Source organism: Kogia breviceps, chromosome 10, assembly GCF_026419965.1.
Source record: "Kogia breviceps isolate mKogBre1 chromosome 10, mKogBre1 haplotype 1, whole genome shotgun sequence".
Classification (NCBI taxonomy): Eukaryota; Metazoa; Chordata; class Mammalia; order Artiodactyla; family Physeteridae; genus Kogia; species Kogia breviceps.
The window spans coordinates 23941882-23963392 of record NC_081319.1 but is presented as its reverse complement, the minus strand read 5'-3'; the positions used below and the strand labels follow the sequence as shown (position 1 = coordinate 23963392).

The following is a 21511-nucleotide window of genomic DNA, read 5'->3' as shown; positions in this document are numbered from 1 at the left end:
TTTGTTCTAGTTATGTGAAAAATACCATTGGTAATTTGATAGGGATTGCATTGGATCTGTAGATTGCCTTGGGTAATACAGTCATTTTGACAGTATTGATTCTTCCAATCCAAGAACATGGTATATCTTTACATCTGTGTCATCTTTGATTTCTTTCATCAATGTCTTATAGTTTTCAGAGTACAGGTCTTTTGCGCCTGAGGTGGGTTTATTCCTAGGTATTTTATTCTTTTTGATGTGATGGTAAATGGGATTGTTTCCTTAATTTCTCTTTCTGATCTTTTGTTGTTAGTTTATAGAAATGCAAGAGATTTCTTTATAATTTGTATCCTGCAACCTTACCGAATTCATTGATGAGCTCTAGTAGTTTTTTAGCAGCATCTTTGGTCTAGTGTTTATATTTCGTACCTAGAGTAAGATGGGGTTCTGATTTTTTCTGGTTGCCCATAGTGTATTATGATAGCACCTTTCTCTACCTTTTCATAAATTAAATTCTCATATGTGTTGAAATTTATTACTTGGTTCACTATTCTGTTGTGTTAATAGTTTTATCTACTTTTAAACTAATAATGTATTTATTTGTTGGAAGTAGCTTTATAGCATATTCTAATATCTGAACCTGAATTCTGCTTCCCCCTTGCTCTTCTTTTTCAAAATATTCTTGGCTATGCATGTGTATATTTTCTTCTATATAAATGTTAAGATCAGTATACAGTTTTTAAAGGGTAGTTTTACAACTGAAAGAATATTAAATATGTGTATTAAGCTTGGAAGAACTGACAAGAATACAGTATAATTTCTACATTTTTTCAGACCTTGTTTGATGTCTTTTGATATAATTTCATAATTCTGTTCATATATTATAGGTCTTATGCCCCTTTTTTGAATTTATCCTTAGGTATTTTCTAGTTTTTGTTACTGTTGTGAATAGAGGTCCCCTACCCCTCTTTTCTTTTTAGGAGCTTATTGATAGAATAGTTTTAAAAGATACTGACTTTTTAATTTTCTCAGTAACCAGCCATATTACCCAATTTTCTGATGAAACCTAGAACTGTTTTACTAGGAACTCTTGGGTTTTCTGTGGCATGCGAGTAAAAAGCGTTCTTTTTCCTTCTCCTTTCCTCCCCTCTTTTTCTTGTGTTCCTACCAGTTATTGTATTTTCATGTCTTACTGTGTTCACCACACCCGTTAAGAAATGTTCACTAATACTGCCGACAGCAGGCATCCCTATCTAGTTTGTTTTTTATTCATTTAACTGCTAAGGTTTTGGTTGGGTATAGGTTTATAAGATATCTTCTTCATAAATCATGGCTTTTATCATTACTTACGGACACTTAAAAAGATACCATTTAGTCATTTTAACCTTCTAAACCTAACTCCTGTGCCTATCCTTTTATTTTAAACATTTCTTTATCATTTTGTTTTATTTTGAACAAAGTATAACTTGGTATTTTAATGGAATAATTTTCTTTCTTCACTTGTTGCATAAATAGTTTTTCTTTTAACTTGCTTTGTTTGTTATGTAGTTTAACTTGTGATTTCTATTTTCTTTTAAAATTTTTGCTGGTTTGATCAAGTTATTTTGCATTTGTTGTTGTTGTTTTTACTTTAAAAATTGCTACACATTTCCACACATTAATTAATTAATAATTACCTTTTCTTTTTTGTACTCATCATTAGAAATACTTTCCATTATTTGAAAATGAGATGCTAGTGATTTCTCCCCACCAACTTGACTTTAATATGATTGGCTCATTTTTATACCTCCTCCATCCACCCCTCCTCAATAAGGTGAGAAGTAGAGAATAGTTCACTCTACCCCATACCCAGCTAAGATCTTTAGGATACTTTTACTCCTATTTTTAGTCCCTCTCTCACATCCTAGATTTTTCTGAGATAGTTTAATACTTTCAGTTCAGTGCTTACTAGATATTGCTTTGCTGTATATTTGTTTCAAGAACTCTGATTTAGAATTTATTACATGCTGCTGGACAGTTAATAATTACTCATTTGGACTAAACTGTATATAAAACTATCATATTTCATAATTCTAAAAAGCAACGTTGGTTTTTGTTTGTTTTTTGCATTTTAACATCTCTGAAATTAAGGTGTGCTTTATAATTGATGGTTTCCTAGAATTAGATTTACAGTTGTCCTTGGCAGCATTTGTCTTTCTTATGGTTAGGGTTAGTAGGTTCAGCGGAATTGATACAGATACATGAAACTGGATATAGGGAAAGGAAGCAAGTGCAAGTACAAAGTTTTTTCTTACCACTGCTCTCTCTGATGTCCTCCCTCAGAAGATCTGTGTTTTAATCTGTTTGTTCTTTGTCAGAATTCTTTCACAGATATTTTCCTATATGAAGTTTGTGGGTGGTACATTTTCTGAGTATCCACCCATCTCTTTTACCTGCCAGGTGTAGTGTTTGGGCATTAACATTTTTCCTTCAGTAGTCTGTTAGAGCTATTGCTGTAGCTTCCAACATTGCAGATGAGAAGTCTGATGCCTCTCTGATTTCTCTCCTCTTTAAGTTCTTGCTCCCTCCAAGCTTGTATATTCTTGTATATAAGCTTATATAGTTCAGGAATTTACAAGGTTACGCCTAGATCTGTGTCTGGAGTAAAGTGAGCTCTTTAAATCTACAGATTGAGGTCTTTCTTTGGTCCAAGCAAATTTTCTTCTGTTGTGTTCTGTTATTGCCTCTCCTCTATCTGTTCATCTTTCTTCTACCAGAACTGATGTTTATCACATTAAATCTGTCTTCCAAGTCTCTTATCTTGTCTATCATGATTTCTGTTTTGCCGCTTTGAGCTATTTTTTCCATTTGATCTTCCAGACCACAAATTTGGAGCTTTGCCACAATCCATTCTTTCCTTCAGTTAATATACTGTATTGTTTATTTGGAAAGTCTTATTTTTCAATGCAGGAAGACTTCTCTCCAGTGTGGTTAAATCTCCTTAAGTTCCGGTATTATTTTTCTGACCACTATTCGTTTCTCTCACTTCAAACAACTATATTTAGCCATGGAGTTTGTTCCCTTTGTCCTGACTGATCACTGTCTCTTCAGATGCTCGACCTCCTTACATGTTGTCATATTTTCCTTGTCAGCTCATCAGGATCTAGTTTTGGTCTTGGCCTCTAATGAAGCCGGGAGACATGCCCCCCCATCCCCCCCACCCTCACCCCCACCCAAGGGCCATAAGGTCTCCATGGGCCAGGCTTTTTCTAGAAGCATTAATTTACAGTCCTTGTTCCAGGCTAGTTCCAAGACGCTAGTCCTTAGGCACTAGGCCCAGAAACGACAAAAACACATTTTCCAGTTTCCCTCCTCTATACTCTGAGGAACCCAAGCCTTCGGTTTTGTTTAGCTGTCTGCAGGCTCCAGAATTATATCTGTTGCAGCAGATAAATTGAAAGTGGGGTGGGGGTAAAGGGGGGTGAGTTCATGTCATTGTATTCCCAGGATCTTCTTTGAGCCTGGGTTTTTCATTTTTTCATTCCTTTAATGGTTGTGGATATGTGCTTTTGCCTAGACTTACCAACAATGGGGAGAAAAGCATTAGGCATGGAAGTTGGGAGATCTGTGGGGTAAATTATATCATAGTTCTCAGTTCTGCTTCTTTCCCTGTAAGATTATCTGTTATATTTCCCTGCCTGTGGTTAAATGATCTGTAGTGCCTCCCTGTCCCATAGTCAGGCTTGGACTTAGGACTTGTTTTGGTCCATGAATGTGTGTGGAAATGACTGTTGTAGTTCTGAACAGAGCTTTAAGAGGCATAACAAGTTTCTATCAGCCCTGTAGCTTCTGCCTTTTGCCTTGAGAATGGCATGTCTCATAAGGTCTGTTCCTTCTGATTGGGTCTTGGAACGAGAAGACACGTGGAGCAAAAGCCACAGCCTGGGGGCAGCCACAGCCACCCTGTAGCTGACATGTCACGTGAATGGGAAGAACAGTGTATTGTATGCCCTGGAGATTTGAGGGTTGTTTTGATACTGCAGCAAGGCTGACTGATAAAATCTGCTTTCATTTCTTGTTCTTTTTTTTATTAGCTAGTATGTTGTTTTTTCCCATCTTAAAAAAAAACCTAACAGATGCTAAAGTCTGTTCTCTCTCTCTCATCTCTCTCTCTCTCTCTCTCTCTCTTTTTTTTTTTTTTGCCTGCGCTGGGTCTTTGTTGCTGTGCACGGGCTTTCTGTAGTTGCGGTGAGCGGGGGGCTACTCTTCGTTGCGGTGCGCAGGCTTCTCATCGCGGTGGCTTCTCTTGTTGCGGAGCACGGGCTCTAGGCATGCGGCATGTGGGATCTTCCTGGACCAGGGATGGAACCCATGTCTGCTGCCTTGGCAGGCAGATTCTTAGTCCCTGGACTACCAGGGAAGTCCCTCTCCTGATCTCTTAATTGGCTGATAAGCATAAACTAGTGTTGTAATTATGGTCAAACACTGATTACCTATGGTAGAGTATTGACAAATTATGTAATAGTACTCAACCCATGTAAATGAACTTGAAGAAAAGGTAACCAGTAAAGTGTGGGGGCAGTGTCTTCTGACAGTTTATTACACTCATTTATCTAATGCCTTAAACTCTACCGGAAATGATTCTTCTGGAAGCATGGCTTTTCTTCAGTTGTACAAAGTAGATTATTTATAGTTCTCAACACCTGGGCTTTAATGCTGTTTTCTCTTATCATAAATGAATAAGAGATAATTGGAGAAGCATTTATAGAGTGGCTTTCCAAAGCTTCTATTTCTTGGGATGTATATGTGTGTGCGTTTGTGTGTGTGTGTGTGTACCTGCATATTTCTCTCTCACTGACTTCACTAACAAATATAATGAATGGGATCTATTTTTATATTTTTTCCCTTTCGTATTTAATTGATACGCACTTTTCTTTTTTCTTATCATTCAGCTCTCAAAGCACTGTTCTAGCGAATACTTTTAGATCAGTAGTTCATGAGTGGAGAGAGTATTCATTGGACTGAGCCAGAAAACCTGGGTTCTACCCTAATCCCGCCAGCACCCTTTTTCCCTGCCTTCTCTTCTTCCATTCCTTTGCCTTTGCTCCATTCACTCACGTGGTAAATAGTTACTGAGCACTGTTGGGCCAGGCAGTGGGCGATAATGAGAAGCAAGCAAGTAAGACACCTGTACCTTCCTGCCCTTATCAAGCTTACTGCCATCTCTTCTTCTGCTCCCCCAACCCCTCTTCCTTCGGAGCATACTGTAACTTTGTCAGAGCCCCACTTGTGATGAGCCTCCTGGTTGTTGTTTTATGTCAATGGGGCTGCTTTCAAATTTGCTTTTACTACCCCTGGATTATTTGGGGGAGGTTGAGGGTGATGCTGGGAGAGGAAAGAAGGTAGGTGGGAGGGAGGGATGGAGGGAGCAAGTGAGCTACCTGCACAGCCTAACCACTGTACAAATTGTTTATTTTTCATGATTCTTTTTAAGTTGTAAGTTTGCCTAAATACCCAAAGGATGTACCTATACAAATGTTTTGAATGTTAGGTGAGATGTTTATTGCTCTTGGCTAGTCTTTTAAATTGTATTTATCTAATTTTATTTTTACTTCTTAGAGTTTGGGAAGCCATCAGTTAGAACATCTTTATTACCCAAAACCAAATTGCTTCAGAAATGAGGAAAACCTGGATAAATAAGCATGTGCCTTAGTTAACAAGGACAGTTGGTGATACAATAGTCTACTCTGTATTGTAGAACTTCTTGAGGGATTGGTTACTCACTTTTCTTTGCTTTCTGAGTCATGAGCTAACTGGGCTGCTGGAAGGGAAGGAGGGAGTGGTAGGTGGGAGAGACAGCTGAACTCTACTTGCTAAAGCCATTCTCAGCTGCAGAAAAACATCTTAAGAGTAACCTGATTATATTTTGTAAGGGATTAAAGTTGCCTGCAGATGCTAACTGAGAACATCTGTTTCCTGACCCTGTGCCAGAGCCATCACCTCTTGACAGGAATTCTGGTTTTGAAATTCTGAGTCTCAGGCACCTCCTTCAATTACTCTTTGGCTGTTTCCTTAAAAGACTTAAATCAACACTGCCTAACGTGTTGGAAGTAACTCTGTGAAGAACTGAAAATGAAGTTCTTCCTTTGCGTTGTATACTCAAAAAGAAAATTGAGGTTTCATTAACAAGAATCGTCCCAATTGCTGAATGATTATCATAAGAATTGTGGCGTGATCCATAGTTCATTAAAGAAGCCAGGAAAATAAATGGAAAGGAATCAGTGTATATGTGTATGTGTACGTGTGTATATATAAAGATAGATTTTATTTAACTTTCTTGAATTAAATGGAAAACTTTAAAAAGTATTTCTAATTTTATTTCTTAAGAATCCCAGCTAACAAAAATAGTTTTTTTTTAAAAGATAGGGCACAACTTGTGTGTACTTGTGACCTTATATTTATATTCTGTAAGTCAGACATATATTGGTAATTCTTGATACCATAATTCTACTGCATAAGTAATTGTTTACAGACCCCTGGAAGCAGGATTAAATCTTAATGCAAGTATTGAACATTTGCTCAGAGTCAGTTAATGTTGAATGCTGTGTTAGAATTATTCACTAGATATGTGAAAGCCAATGTGATACTGTGATTTTCATTTTGATTGATTTGTTAAATGATACCTAAAGGAAGATATCTTTGTGCTCTGATATTCCTGAATATTAACACTGGGCATTTACAAGGATGATTATGCCGATGAAGGGTTAATGTTGGGCATTAGCCTTCCACGTTGTTATTAGGTATGTTTAGAAATTATATATTTACAATCTGTATGATATATCTAGACTCTCCTACGTATCAGAATGATTGATTAAACAAAAATAGTGTTTTATGAGGGGTGAAATTGGACATCAACTATCAAGGGATAGTTAAATGTTATAAAATACTATGCAGTGGTCAAAAATGACAGATGTATATTGATCAACATGGAAATATCACTAGACATTGCTGAGGGAAAATTTAAAATTTTGGAACTGTATGTATACTAATGTTTAATTGGGAAAAAAAAAAACAGAACTAAACCTAAGTATGTTGAGATAAATGAGAAGCTACATCCCAAACTATTAGTGTCACTTAACTTTGGTTAACTGGAGATAGGAAGCCCGCTTTGTCCTTTAGTTCTAGGCTTCTGTATATGAATTTTAATAATCGTGCTTTACTTGAACACTTTTTTTTTAACTTAAGAAAAATTTAAATCATACACAAGGTAAACGAATAGTATAACAAACCCCAAAGTGCTCATCACTCAGCTTTGACAGTTAGCAGTACTCTGTTATTTTTATTCATCTATATCTCTACCCACTCTTCACTGTGATTACTACTGTATTTTTCATAGTATGTTTGCAGATAACTTTTGTCGGCGTTGAAATGCACACATCACAGATGTACACTTTTGAAGAATGGATATGCTCATGTAATCCACACCCCTGATATGATATTGAATATTTCCATATCCCTAGAATGTTTTCTGATATCCCATCCCAGGTACTCTGCCCACTCAGGTTAGTTTTGCCTTTTCCTTGAACTTTCTGTAAATACAGTCTTGTAGTATAAATTCTTTTTGTGTCTGGCTTCTTTTACTTGATATGATGTATGTGAGAATCATCAGTGTTACAGCATGTATCAGTAGTTCTTTCCACTTTATTCCTAATATTCCATTGTATGAATATACCACAATTTGTATAGCTTTTCTCCTGCTGATGGACATGAACTATTGCGATTAAGGCTGCTTTGACATTCATGTACAGATCTTATTGTGGACATATATTGTCATTGCTCTTGAATAAATACCTAAGAGTGGAATTTCTGGATCAAACAAAAACTTAGCAAACCCCTTTTGGAAGTGATTGTTCCATTTTAAGTGCCCATTGTCAAAATCTGAGAGTTGTGGTTGCTCCACATCCTTAGGGTTATTTGGTTTTGTCAGTCTTTTTTATTTCAGCCAGTTTAGTGGTTGTGTAATGGCACCTCAATGTGTGCTTTTTAAAAAATAGTTTTTAAATTGTGGTAAAATAGATATCACATGAAATTTGCGAGTGTAACCACTTTAGGTATACACTGCAGAGTAATCGACAGCGTGGTGCAATCATCAGTACAGTCTACTCCCCAACTTTTTCATCATTGCAAACAGAAGCTCTGTACTCATAAAGCAGTCACTCCCTACTCTCCTCTTTCCTGAGCCCCATAACTTTTAATCTAGTTTTTGTCTGAGTTTGCCTATTCTAGCTATTTCATGTAAATGGAATCATAGAACATTTGTCCTTTTGTATCTGGCTTTTTCACATAGCATGATGTTTTCAGGGTTCATCCATATTGTAGCATACATAGAACTTCATTCCTTTTTACGACTGAATAATATTCCAGTGTAGGGACAGACTGACCACATTTTGGTTATCCGTTTATTTGTTGATGAACACTTGGGTTATCTGTATTGTCAGTAATGCTGCAGTGAAGATTGGTGTACAGGTATCTGTTTGAGTCCCTGGTTTTGGCCGTATACCTAAGAGTGGAATTGCCAAGGTGTATGTTTAACTTTGGGGGAAAACACCAGATTGTTTTCTCAGTGTGTTTTAATTAACACTTCCCTGATGACTAATGATGTTGAATATCTTTTTTGTGCTTATATTAGTGATTCGTGTAACTTCCATTGTGAAGCGCTTGTTCAAGTCTTTTGTGCATTTAAAAAATTGGATTATTTGTTTTTCTTTCTTATTATGATTGAGTTTTGAAAGTCCTTTATTCTGAATAGAAGTCCTTTTTCAGATATGTGTTTTGTGAATATTTTTTTAGTCTGTGGCTTGTCTTTTTAGTAACAATATCTTAAAAAATTTTTTTTAATTTAAAAAGTGTGATAAAATACACAATACATACCATTTAAACCATTTTGAAGTGTACAAGTCAGTTGTGTTAAGTGTTTTTACATTGTTGTGCAGTTGTCTTCAAAGCACTTTTCATTTTGCACACCTGAAACTCTTAAACTTGTGTAATAATCATTAAACAACAACTCGCCTTTCCCATCTTAACCCAGCCCCCCTGCCCCCTGGCAGCCACCATTCTACTTTGTGCGCCTATGAATTTGACTATGCTAACTACCTCATATAAGTGGAATCCTTCAATATTTGTCTTTTTCTGACTGGTTTATTTCACTTAGCATAATGTCCTCCAGGTTCATCTGTTCTGTAACATGTCAGAATTACCTTCTTTTTAAGGCTGAATAGTATTTTGTTGTATGTATAGCCCATATTTTGTTTACCCTTTCATCCATAAGTGGACACTTGGGTTGCTTCCACCTTTTGGCTATTATGAATAATGCTACTATGAAAATAAATGTACAGGGGCTTCCCTGGTGGCGCAGTGGTTGAGAATCCGCCTGCCGATGCAGGGGTCACGGGTTCATGCCCTGGTCCGGGAAGATCCCACATGCCGCGGAGCAACTAAGCCCGTGAGCCATGGCCGCTGGGCCTGCGCGTCCGGAGCCTGTGCCCCGCAACGGGAGAGGCCACAGCAGTGAGAGGCCCGCATACCGCAAAAAAAAAAAAAAAAAAAAAAAAAAAAGAAAATAAATGTACAAATCTCTCTCTGAGACCTTGCTTTCAATTCTTTAGTGTATATACCCAGAAGTAGAATTGCTGAATCACATGGTAATTCTGTTTTTAATATTTTGAGGAACCGCCATACTGTTTTCCAAGTGGCTACTCCATTTTACATTCTCACCAATACAGCATGGGGTTCCAGTTTCTCCACATCCTTGTCCATACTTGTTTCCTCCCTTCCTCCCTTTCTCCCTTTCCTCTTTCCCTCTCTCTTTCCCTCTCTTTCTCTTTCTTGCATAGTAGTTTCATAATGAGTGATATCTCATTTTGGTTTTGATTTGCATTTCCCTAATGATTAGTAATGTTGGGCATCTTTTCATGTGCATGTTGGCTATTTGTATATCTTTTTTGGAGAAATGTCTATTCAAATCCTCTGCCTATTTGAAAAATGGGACTTTTTGTTACTGTTGAGTTGTAGAAGTTGTTTATGTATTCTGAATATTAATGATCAGATTGATGATTTGCAAATATTTTCTCCCATTCCATAGGTTACCTTTTCAATCTGTTGATTTTGTCCTTTGATGCAAAGTTTGAAATTTTAATGTAGTCCCATTTGTCTAGTTTTGTTGCCTGTGGATTGGTGTGATATCCAATAAATCATTGCCGAATCTAATATCATGAACGTTTTCCCCTCTTCTAAGAGTTTTATGGTTTGGGGTCTTACATTTAGATCTTTGATTCATTTGGAGTTAATTTTTTGTATATAGTGTAATGTAAGGGTCCAACTTGATTCCTTTGCATGTGAATATACATTTTCCTAACACTACTAGTTGAAGAAATTGTCCTTTCCCCATTGAGTGGTCTTCGCACTCTTGTCAAAGATCGTTCGAACATATATGCAAGGATTTATTTCTGGGCTCTTCATTCTGTTCCATTGTCTGTATGTCTGTGTTGATGCCACTACCACCCTGTTTTGCTTACTATATCTTTGTAGAAGTTTTGATATTCTCAGTGCTCCTGCCTCTGAGATCTAATCTTACTTGAGAATCAAACTGCTCACACTCATCTCCATCCCTATTTTATTTTGATACTCTTGTGTCCATTTAGTGCTTTCTTTGGAAAGATGCTTTTGGAGTTTTAGTATGGTTTATAAACCTGAGGAGTGAGTCACTTTAAATTTTTTCTACTTTTAGGTTACTTTCCTTTATTTAGGTATACATTCTGCTCTCTATGTACAGTGCATGTCAATGAATTATAGTTGTTAAATTTAAAAATCAATATATATTTATTATTAGAATGCTTTCCTGGTATGTCAGATGGCAGCAGACCAGATGTGAATGGGTCTCACCTTTTTCTTTTATTTTTTCTTTTTTAAAGAATAGTAGTCACTTTGGGGCAAAATGTTTTCAGGTCTTCAAATTCACTTGTCCTTGGTTACCACTGGGCTTGGATGGAAAAAGGCACAGAGTATTTAACAGGAGAACTGTCTTTGTTATCTTTGCAACACTAGAATGGAAAACCCGAAATCAAGCACAGAAATTTGGACACTGTCTTGCAACAGAAAGGAGACTCCCCTTTGGGCCACTTGAAGGATCCATTGTGTTCTTCGCAGCTTATGATCAAGTCTTATTTTTCAAAAACGTATTGTATTCTAATTTGATCTGTCCATTGAGCCATAGAATTCTAGAGCTAAATGATATCTTAGAAATCATATCTTCATATCCCTTCAGTTATATTATATATCACCTTATTATTTGTTAAAGGACTATAAGGTTATAGGCATTTATTTTAAGATCATAGGATTATAAGCATTGATTGGCTTCAAGGATAATCTAGTCCAAACACTTGGTAATAGGTAAAGCATGCTCATAATGTAAATTTGTACCTTCTTTATTTCATTAGTAATGCCCAACACTTCCTTCGCCTGTTTACCACTCAGCTTTCACTTTCTCTACTTCACATGGAATCCTCACATGCACTCTCGTATGGAATTATTGCTGTGTTTATTACCAGTGGAATCCATGTTGAATTTTAGCAGGTGTTTTTCCCCTCTACATCGGCCTCTTTGATGGTAGCTGAGTTTACTGTTGCTCACTTGTTAGGGCCCTGGATCTTAACAACCTTATTCAAACAAAGCATCTTAAATGGAGGCATTAAAAAGGTCACAACAGTGAGCCATTTTGTAACTTTTGGTACAATAAAATGGGTATGTTGTGTTTTGGAATATAAGACCTCTGAGTGCAGCTATTCATTTTATTCATTTATAAAACATTTTAGACTAACAGCTTACATCTGTATGGGGTTTAAAATTCCACGTTTTGAAGAGACATCACTGTGTTGAAACTCCAAACCAGACATGGGGAGGGAACTTGCCTTCTGACCGGCCCATGTTCTGTAGAAGTTGGGAGAAGAATTTGTTATAGCCGTGGAGCCGTATTTGCTGGCAGTACTACTGTCACATGAGTGGAACACATTTTCATTATTTCTTCATATTGTAAATGACAAGGCATTCAGTAAGATTTTGACTTGAAGAATGTTTGAAACATTTTTACACATCAGGAGTTTATCTTATGAGGGATATACCGGAAGCCAGAAATATATTTAAGTATTCAAGCATTTACAGCACATTTAATTACCTGAGACTGTCAATTAATCTTGTTTTAGAGTGAAGTTGGGATTTACTGTCGGCTCACTTTTTAAAATAAATATCCAGTAGAACAGTTTTGGCCATTTCAAATGTGTGACTTTTAAAATTACGTCTTTAAATTGAAGGAACAATTTAATGAATAACTTTTAATAGAGGAAATGGGCAAAATGTCAATCTACAGGATTCAAAATCTGGTATTATTTATTAAGTATCAGAAAAGTGCCAATAACATACAATTCAGTTTTATGGGTTATTTTAATCAAGAAGTGAAGAAGGCTAACATTCAATAAGTTACAATAAGTTATAAGTTACAGGCCTTATTACAGTAAGTTATAAGACCTTTTTTCATCTTACAGATGTGAAATATAAGCCCAGGACTAGATGGCTTCACAGGTGAATTCTATCAAACATTTAGAGATGAGCTAACACCTCTTCTTCTCAAACTCTTCCAAAACATAGCAAAGGGAGGAACATTCCCAAACTCATTCTATGAGGCCACCATCACCCTGATACCAAAACCAGATAAAGATGTCACAAAGAAAGAAAACTACAGGTCAGTATCACTGATGAACATACATGCAAAAATCCTCAACAAAATACTAGCAAACAGAATCCAACAGCATATTAAAAGGTATGATTACACCATGATCAAGTGGGATTTATCCCGGGAATGCAAGGATTCTTCAGTGTATGCAAATGGATCAGTGTGATACACCATATCAACAAATTGAAGGATAAAAACCACATGATCATCTCAATAGATGCAGAAATATCTTTCAACAAAACTCAGTACCAATTTATGATAAAAACTCTCCAGAAAGTAGGCATAGAGGGAACTTACCTCAACATAATAAAGACCATATATGACACACCCACAGCCAACAATGTTCTCAATGGTGAAAGACTGAAACCACTTCCACTAAGATCAGGAACAAGACAAGGTTGCCCACTCTCCCCATTATTATTCAACATAGTTTTGGAAGTTTTAGCCACAGCAATCAGAGAAGAAAAAGAAATAAAAGGAGTCCAAATCGGAAAAGAAGAAGTAAAACTGTCACTGTTTGCAGGTGACATGATACTATACATAGAGAATCCTAAAGATGCTACCAGAAAACTACTAGAGCTAATCAATGACTTTGGTAAAGTAGCAGGATACAAAATTAATGCACAGAAATCTTTTGCATTCCTATACACTAATGATGAAAAATCTGAAAGAGAAATTAAGGAAACACTCCCATTTACCATTGTAACAAAAAAGAATAAAATACCTGGGAATAAACCTACCTAGGGAGACAGAAGACCTGTATGCAGAAAACTATAAGACACTGATGAAAGAAATTAAAGACCATACAAACAGATGGAGAGATATACTGTGTTCTTGGATTGGAAGAATCAACATTGTGAAATGACTCTACTACTCAAAGCAGTCTGCAGATTCAATGTGATCCCTGTCAAGCTACCAGTGGCATTTTTCACAGAACTAGAACAAAAAATTTCACAATTTGTATGGAAACACGAAAGACCCCGAATAGCCAAAGCAATCTTGAGAAAGAAAAATGGAGCTGGAGGAATCAGGCTCCCAGACTTCAGACTATACTACAAAGCTACAGTCATCAAGACAGTATGGTACTGGCACAAAAACAGAAATATAGATCCATGGAACAGGATAGAAAGCCCAGAGATAAACCCAGGCACCTATGGTCACCTTATCTTTGATAAAGGAGGCAAGAATATACAGTGGAGAAAAGACAGCCTCTTCAATAAGTGGTGCTGGGAAAACTGGACAGCTACATGTAAAAGAATGAAATTAGAACACTCCCTAACACCGTGCACAAAAATAAACTCAAAATGGATTAAAGACTTAAATGTACGGCCAGACACTATAAAACTCTTAAGAGGAGAACATAGGCAGAACGCTCTATGACATACATCACAGCAAGATCCTTTTGACCCACCTCCTAGAGGAACGGAAATAAAGACAAAAATAAACAAATGGGACCTAATGAAACTTAAAAGCTTTTGCACAGCATAGGAAACCATAAACAAGATGAAAAGACAACCCTCAGAATGGGAGAAAATATTTGCAAATGAAGCAACCAACAAAGGATTAATCTCCAAAATATACAGGCAGCTCATGCAGCTCAATATCAAAAAAACAAACAACCCAATCCAAAAATGGGCAGAAGACCTAAGTAGACATTTCTCCAAAGAAGATATACAGATTGCCAACAAACACATGAAAGGATGCTCAACACCACTAATCAGTAGAGAAATGCAAATCAAAACTACAGTGAGATACCACCTCACACCAGTCAGAATGGCCATCATCAAAAAATCTACAAACAAAAAATGCTGGAAAGGGTGTAAAGAAAAGGGAAACCTCTTGCACTTTTGGTGGGAATGTAAATTGATACAGCCACTCTGGAGAACAGTATGGAGGTTCCTTAACAAACTGAAAGTAGAACTACCATACAACCCAGCAATCCCACTACTGGGCATATACTCTGAGAAAACCATAATTCAAAAAGAGTCACGTACCACAGTGTTCATTGCAGCACTATTTACAATAGCCAGGACATGGAAGCAACCTAAGTGTCCATTGACTGATGAATGGATAAAGAAGATGTGGCACATATATACAATGGAATATTACTCAGCCATAAAAAGAAATGGAGTTATTTGTAGGGAGGTGGATGGACCTAGAGTCTGTCATACAGAGTGAAGTAAGTCAGGAAGAGAAAAACAAATACCATGTGCTAACACATATATTTGGAATCTAAAAAATAAAAAAGATTCTGAAGAAACTAGGGGCAGGACAGGAATAAAGAGGCAGACGTAGAGAATGGACTTAAGGACACGGGGATGGGAAGGGTAAGCTGGGAAGAGTGAGAGAGTGGCACTGATATATATATACTACCAAATATAAAATAAATAGCTAGTGGGAAGCAGCCGCATAGCACAGGGAGGTCAGCACAGCACAGGGAGATCAGCTTGGTGCTTTGTGACCACCTAGAGGGGTGGGATAGGGAGGGTGAGAGGGAGATGCAAGAGGGAGGGGATATGGGTATATAAGTATACGTATAGCTGATTCACTTTGTTATACAGGAGAAACTAACACAGCAATGTAAAGTAATTATACTCCAATAAAGATGTTAAAAAAATGTGAAATATTTACATTCTTGTTAAAATGTGACACATTTACATTTGGGAGGAGAGAGTACAAAGAAGAAAATTAAAGTCATCTCTGATCCCACTAACCGTTAGTCCTCTTTGGTATTTTATTACATATTATAAATTTTTAAAAACGGTGGTCCAGTGGTTAGGACTCATCACTTCCACTGCAGGGGTCGCAGGTTTGATCCCTGGTTGGGGAAGTAAGATCCCACAAGCATGCAGCGCAGCCAAAAAAAGAAATGAAAACTACAGTCAGTCTTTTGGGTTTTGATAATTTAATTGAAAATACAGCATTTTACTGTCAGAATGGACAGTGTCAGATGCTTTCATGTTTTGGTGACAAAAAAGCTCAACTAAATTTGTCTCTTACTATGGAACTTTGATGTACAGGATGGGGCGCTTGCTAATTTATGAAGATGACAAAATTCCGTGAGATTTTAGTTTGTCAACTTAAACTAGTTTATTGACTTTTTTTTTTTTTTTTTTTTTTTTCCTTTCTCACTGCCATTCCCTGCCTGAATGGAAGGCAGATTTTTCTTTCTGTGACCACTGTCAAGCCCAGGGCCATCATTTCTTCCAGCAGAAAAAGACAGATGATGCTAGACTCTTAATTTCTGATTAAATAAAAATATTTTGGAAGTAATTTAGTGCTCTTAATTCATGAGAAGGTCGATACCCGTTAATCGCTTCAACATTGTGGTCTCTTGACACACACACACACACACACACACACACACACACACACACACACTCTCTCTCTCTCTCTCTCTCTCTCTCTCTCTCTCTCTCTCACATACCCCATGCGTATTGTTATTGATCAAAGTCCACATTTACTTTTCACTTACAACTGAACTGGATACAGAGCAACTATACTGGGGCCACGACCTGCTTGAGCAGCGTCATCCCTTATGTAGGCCCAGTGGATAGTGTGTGGATATTACCTAGGCTAGTGCGTAGGGTGCCCTGGAGGTATTTTTATTTTAGGAAATATGGAGGGTGGGGTTCTGTTTTAGAATTTTAGACAGTTTAATTAAAAGCACATAGATGGGGCTTCCCTGGTGGCGCAATGGTTGAGAATCTGCCTGCCGATGCAGGGGACACGGGTTCGTGCCCTGGTCCAGGAAGATCCCACATGCCGCGGAGCGGCTGGGCCCGTGAGCCACGGCCGCTGAGCCTAAGCGTCCGGAGCCTGTGCTCCGCAGTGGGAGAGGCCACAGCGTTGAGAGGCCCGTGTACCCCCCCCCCACACACACACAAAAGCACATAGATTATACTGGGGGAGAATTTATATGCAGGTAAATCCAATAAGATGTCTTTTAGGTAGAGTGGTAGTCAGACAGGGGCCTGTAGTCAGATTGTCTGGGCTTTTTACTTCCTGTGTGCTTTAGGCAAGTGAAACAGCATCTCTGAACCTCCATTTCTTGATCTGTAAAAGGGGGATGGTAATAATACCCATCTTACAGCGTTGTTGTGAGGATTCAGTGAAATAAAAGCTATGAAGTGCTGATTGGCACAGTGCCTGGCCTGTGTAAAGTGCTTGCTAACAATTCTAGCTTACTGCTCGACAGCTGATTGTAAATCCTTAGTCTAAGTACGCTGATTGTGTTCACTGCTAGAGATGACTCTTCTCCCTGACCAAGCTTGAGACTAAATCAGGCTTTCAGACCCAACTGTGCTCCTGTCTGTTTAGAGCCCTCACTCCTCCACATTGAGAAGCTGTTCCTTCCTTCCCACGCCCGTGTTCTGTCCCCAGACCTTGCTTCTCAGCTTCCTCCTGCAAGTGGCTCTGTCTGCGTCCTCTTTTCTCTCTCTCCTCCCATCCGCCTGCCTTGTCCCCTCTGTCCTTCCTCACTCCTCTCCCTCCCCTCTCTCCCTCTCCTTTCCTTCTCCTCTCCTCCTCTTTTCCTCTCTTGCCTTTCTCCCTTCCTCCCCTTCCCCTCCTTTCCTCCACTACCCCCTTCCTGTGCTTCCCCCTCCCTGCTTCTCTTTGCAGCCCTGACATGTGGCCCGCTGAGGACCAGACATCTCAAACTCTTAAGCAGAAAAATGTCACATCTTTAAAGTCTTCATTACCTGTGATGGAAAATACTTATTTTCTCATTTCTTTAAGTAGCCACTCTTCATATTGTGCTTCTCTTTCACTTTCAAGAGGGCATCATTTTATGTCCCTTGGGCTCAAAAAATTAGTAGATTTTACAGGCAGTTACCGTTTAACTCTTTTTCTAAAAACGATGCATCCTGTACTTATAAATTTGTTTAATGGTAGCTTTATTATGTACATAAAGTTAAAATGAAATAATGTTTCTAAATAATTATAGGTTCATATAGTCATGCTAAGCAAACTGATCTTTCCTGCCTAATTGGTTTGAATTTTTTTTTTTTTTTCCCTCTTCAGATTCCTTTCTCATTGGTCCAGTTTCCCCTGTGGGAGTCCTTAAAAGTAAGTTTTCCAATCTTCATATAAAATTTCTCTCTAATTATCTTACTATCATTAATACCCAGTAGTTTCTGTGTGGAATGGTGGAATATAATATTGAGTAGTGGTTTAAAAACTCAAAATTATTAGGAGTTGGAAATATTTTGTGAGTGGGATTTACATGCCAGTTCAGTGTTTTAAACTTGTTTAGGTGTCTGTGGTCTGGGAAATAAGCAGAGCAAGCGTAACTGAAATCCTGAGATGTTTAGGAAAAACTGTACTTTCCTCTGTATTGTAACTCTTTTTCCACCCCCTCGAATTTTATTTCACTTCGCTGTGTGTGTGTGTGTGTGTGTGTGTGTGTGTGTGTGTGTAGAGGTTAAGGAATAACAGTGAGGGTAAATGGAAAGGAAGGAAAACAAGGCTCTGAATATTTGTAGGCTTAGAAGGCTAAGACCTTCCTGCCCACATCTAATGGTGGGTGGGGGTGGGGAGCAGCGGGGGCTTGGTTTCTGAAGGTCCCTTCTGTCTTCCTGCTCGCCAGGCCTAGGAACCCTCAGTGAGAAGGAGCAGAGTGGGGGGAGTTGTGAGTCAGCCTTGGACTCATACGTTTAAAAACAAACTCTTAAATGAAAATCTGAAAGCCTTGGTTCAAAACATGCAGAGATATTGTTTTTCATCTCCTGATGCAATGATTTCAAAAATTGCGGGTCACGGTATGAATTATGTAGGTGTTTGCCAGCATTGTAAAGACAACAACAAAAGGGAAGATAATAGCATCTTACGAGGTAAGGTTAAGTCTTGCTTTGTCAGACTTCAGTGTTGCGTGTACATATATACATGCATCTGTGTACTAGGCTGCACATCTGTGCAATGTGAAATGTATTTCTCACTGTGGATAATGATCAGAAGAATCTGAAAACCCTTGTTCAAATGAAAATGGTTTATAAATGACCAAACTGTACGATGGCAAAGTACCTAGGTAGGCATTTGATAACACAAAAAATAAAGGGATGACTCTCATAATTGTATAGCATTAGTAATCATGGAGCGCGCAAAGAAAATGTCTTTCAAAGAATAACAGTTACTTGGACTCTGAAAAGTATTCTATTGAAGTTACATACTAAGGATAATAAAATGAGACAAAACATTATTCATAAAAATAAACTCAGCAATATTAAGTATTGAGAAATACTTCTTATAAATGATCTGATTTTAAGGAGTAGTGCAATTCATTTAATGCAGGTTTTGGGATCTTTCATGGTTGTTTTGTTTGTTTTTGTCTTTACTGTTTTCCGTGTGGCACACGGTGAAAATGGATTTCTCTGGCAGTGTTTCTTGGCGTGATGTAACAGCTATCCAATGAGAAGGTCACATTCCATAAGCATAACACCTCTCTATTTTTGTGTATGACAAAAGACAATGGAGCAACAGCTGTCCAGCAAACAAAACTCACTTTATTAGTGTCTCAATAAGCAGCATTCACGTGGCTTCTGCACTGTATCTAACATACTTAGGCCCAGTTTCTGCACAGGAATGTTTTGAGGCCCAAAGAGGGAAAAAGCATGGGATTTGTTTCTTTGCAGTGTTCAGGACATTTGCAGTATGCTAGCTAGTTAAGAAATGTCTGGGCTTCCCTGGTGGCACGGCGGTTAAGAATCCGCCTGCCAATGCAGGGGACACGGGTTCCAGCCCTGGGCTGGGAAGATCCCACATGCCACGGAGCAACTAAGCCTGTGCACCACAACTACTGAGCCTGCACTCTAGAGCCCATGAGCCACAACTGCTGAGCCCGTGTGCCACAACTACCGAGCCCACGTACCTAGAGCCCGTGCTCCACAACAAGAGAAGCCACTGCAATGAGAAGCCCTCGCACCAGAACAAAGAGTAGCCCCCGCTCGCCGCAACTAGAGAAAGCCAGCACACAGCAACAAAGACCCAGTGCAGCCATAAATAAATGAATGAATGAATGAACGTATGTATGTCTAGAATTTTTCAGAGTAATCATAGGTAACAATGTTGAACTTTAATACTTTTCTTTGAGCCAGTGTTAAGATAGATGCCATAGTTTTTTTTTTTTTTGGTCGGACTTATTTATTTATTTATTTATTTATTTTTATTTTTATTTTTTTTTAGATGTTGGGGGTAGGAGTTTGTTAATTAATTTATTTATTTTTGCTGTGTTGGGTCTTCGTTTCTGTGCGAGGGCTTTCTCTAGTTGTGGCAAGTGGGGGTCACTCTTCACCACGGTGCGCAGGTCTCTCACTATCGCGGCCTCTCTTGTTGTGGAGCACAGGCTCCAGACGCACAGGCTCAGTAGTTGTGGCTCACGGGCCTAGTTGCTCTGTGGCATGTGGGATCCTCCCAGACCAGGGCTCGAACCGGTGTCCCCTGCATTAGCAGGCAGATTCTCAACCACTGCGCCACCAGGGAAGCCCTTGTTGGATTTATTGAGGAATAATTTTCATACAGGAAAACTCCTTTTAAGTGTACATTTTTACAGGTTTTGACAAATATGACTACCCCCCTAAACAAAATGTAATATCATCACCCTTTTCCAGAATATCATATAAATAGAACCACACACTGTGTAGTATTTTGTTCCTGGCTTCTTTCATTTAATATGAAAGAGAGATTCATTCCTGTTTTATCCCGTACCAGTAGTTTGCTCCTTTCTGGTGCTGAGTAGCATTTCATTGTGTACGCGTACTATAATTTGTTTAGCCAGTTACTAGTTGATACACCCTTGAGTTGTTGATGATTATGGATGAAGCTGCTACAAATTTTTGCATGTGGCTATTTGTATGGACATACGTTTTTGTTTCTCTTGGGTAAGTACCTAGGAATGGGATTGCTGGGTCATAGGGAAAATATAAGTTTAATTTATAAGAAACTGTCACAGTGTTTTCCAAGGTGGCTGTCCCATTTTCCAGCAATGTGTGAGAGTTCCAGTTGCTCTGTATCCATGTCATTGTTTGTTATTATTAGATTAAATAAACTTTACCCATTCTAATAGTTGTGTACTGGTATCTCATTGTGGTTTTAATTTGCAGTTCTCTCAGGGCTCAATAATATCGAGCATCTTTTCATATAATAGTGGGGTTTTTTTAAACATCCAAACGTGAAACCACAGTGCTTTGTAAAAGTAGACAATTTTTGGCATGTCTTTTATTTTTGTATTTATGAGTTTATCCATTTACATTTGCTTCTGCAACCGTAGAGACACTGTATTATATGGAAAGGTTTCTCCATTACGTTTATGTGGAAATACTGCTAAGAAAAATTTTTCTCAGCAAGGACTTTGGCAGATTGTGTGCCCATTGTGCTATAAGGAGTGGAAATCTGGGGTAGGGGATGGCCACTATCATCTTAAACTGATTCTGCCTAAAATCGATGGTATTGCCTTCTAAAATCACCTCTTCCTGCTGTCTCCCTGATTTCTGTTAATCATACTATTATTCTCCTGACCCCTTTGGTCTCAAATCCCAGATTAAATCTGATCATCTTTTTCTCTATCACTCACCAAGTTGTGTTCACTCTGACTTCGTGAAACCTGTGGCCTCCTTTTTTTTTTTTTTTTTTAATCAGATTCTTACTAACTTATGCCTGGACTTAGTTAACAGTCATCTGTTCTACACATTGAATTTGTGTGATCTTCCTTAAACATCTCTTTGAAGTTCCCAGAAATGTATAACTTTCTAAAATTCTAAAGCATGAAGTCGT

The 21511-nt window shown here is 38.1% G+C and overlaps 1 protein-coding gene across 7 annotated transcripts in view; it reads left to right on the top strand.

Moving 5' to 3' along the window:
• SLC25A26 (solute carrier family 25 member 26) overlaps window positions 1-21511 on the top strand; it is a 141136-nt gene that overhangs the window by 90132 nt on the left and 29493 nt on the right. For all 7 annotated transcript variants that reach the window (XM_059075793.2, XM_067043701.1, XM_067043697.1 and 4 more), the window contains one exon: window positions 17768-17812. In XM_059075793.2, coding sequence (XP_058931776.1) covers window positions 17768-17812 — 45 coding nt within the window. The remainder of the gene's footprint in view (window positions 1-17767; window positions 17813-21511) is intronic.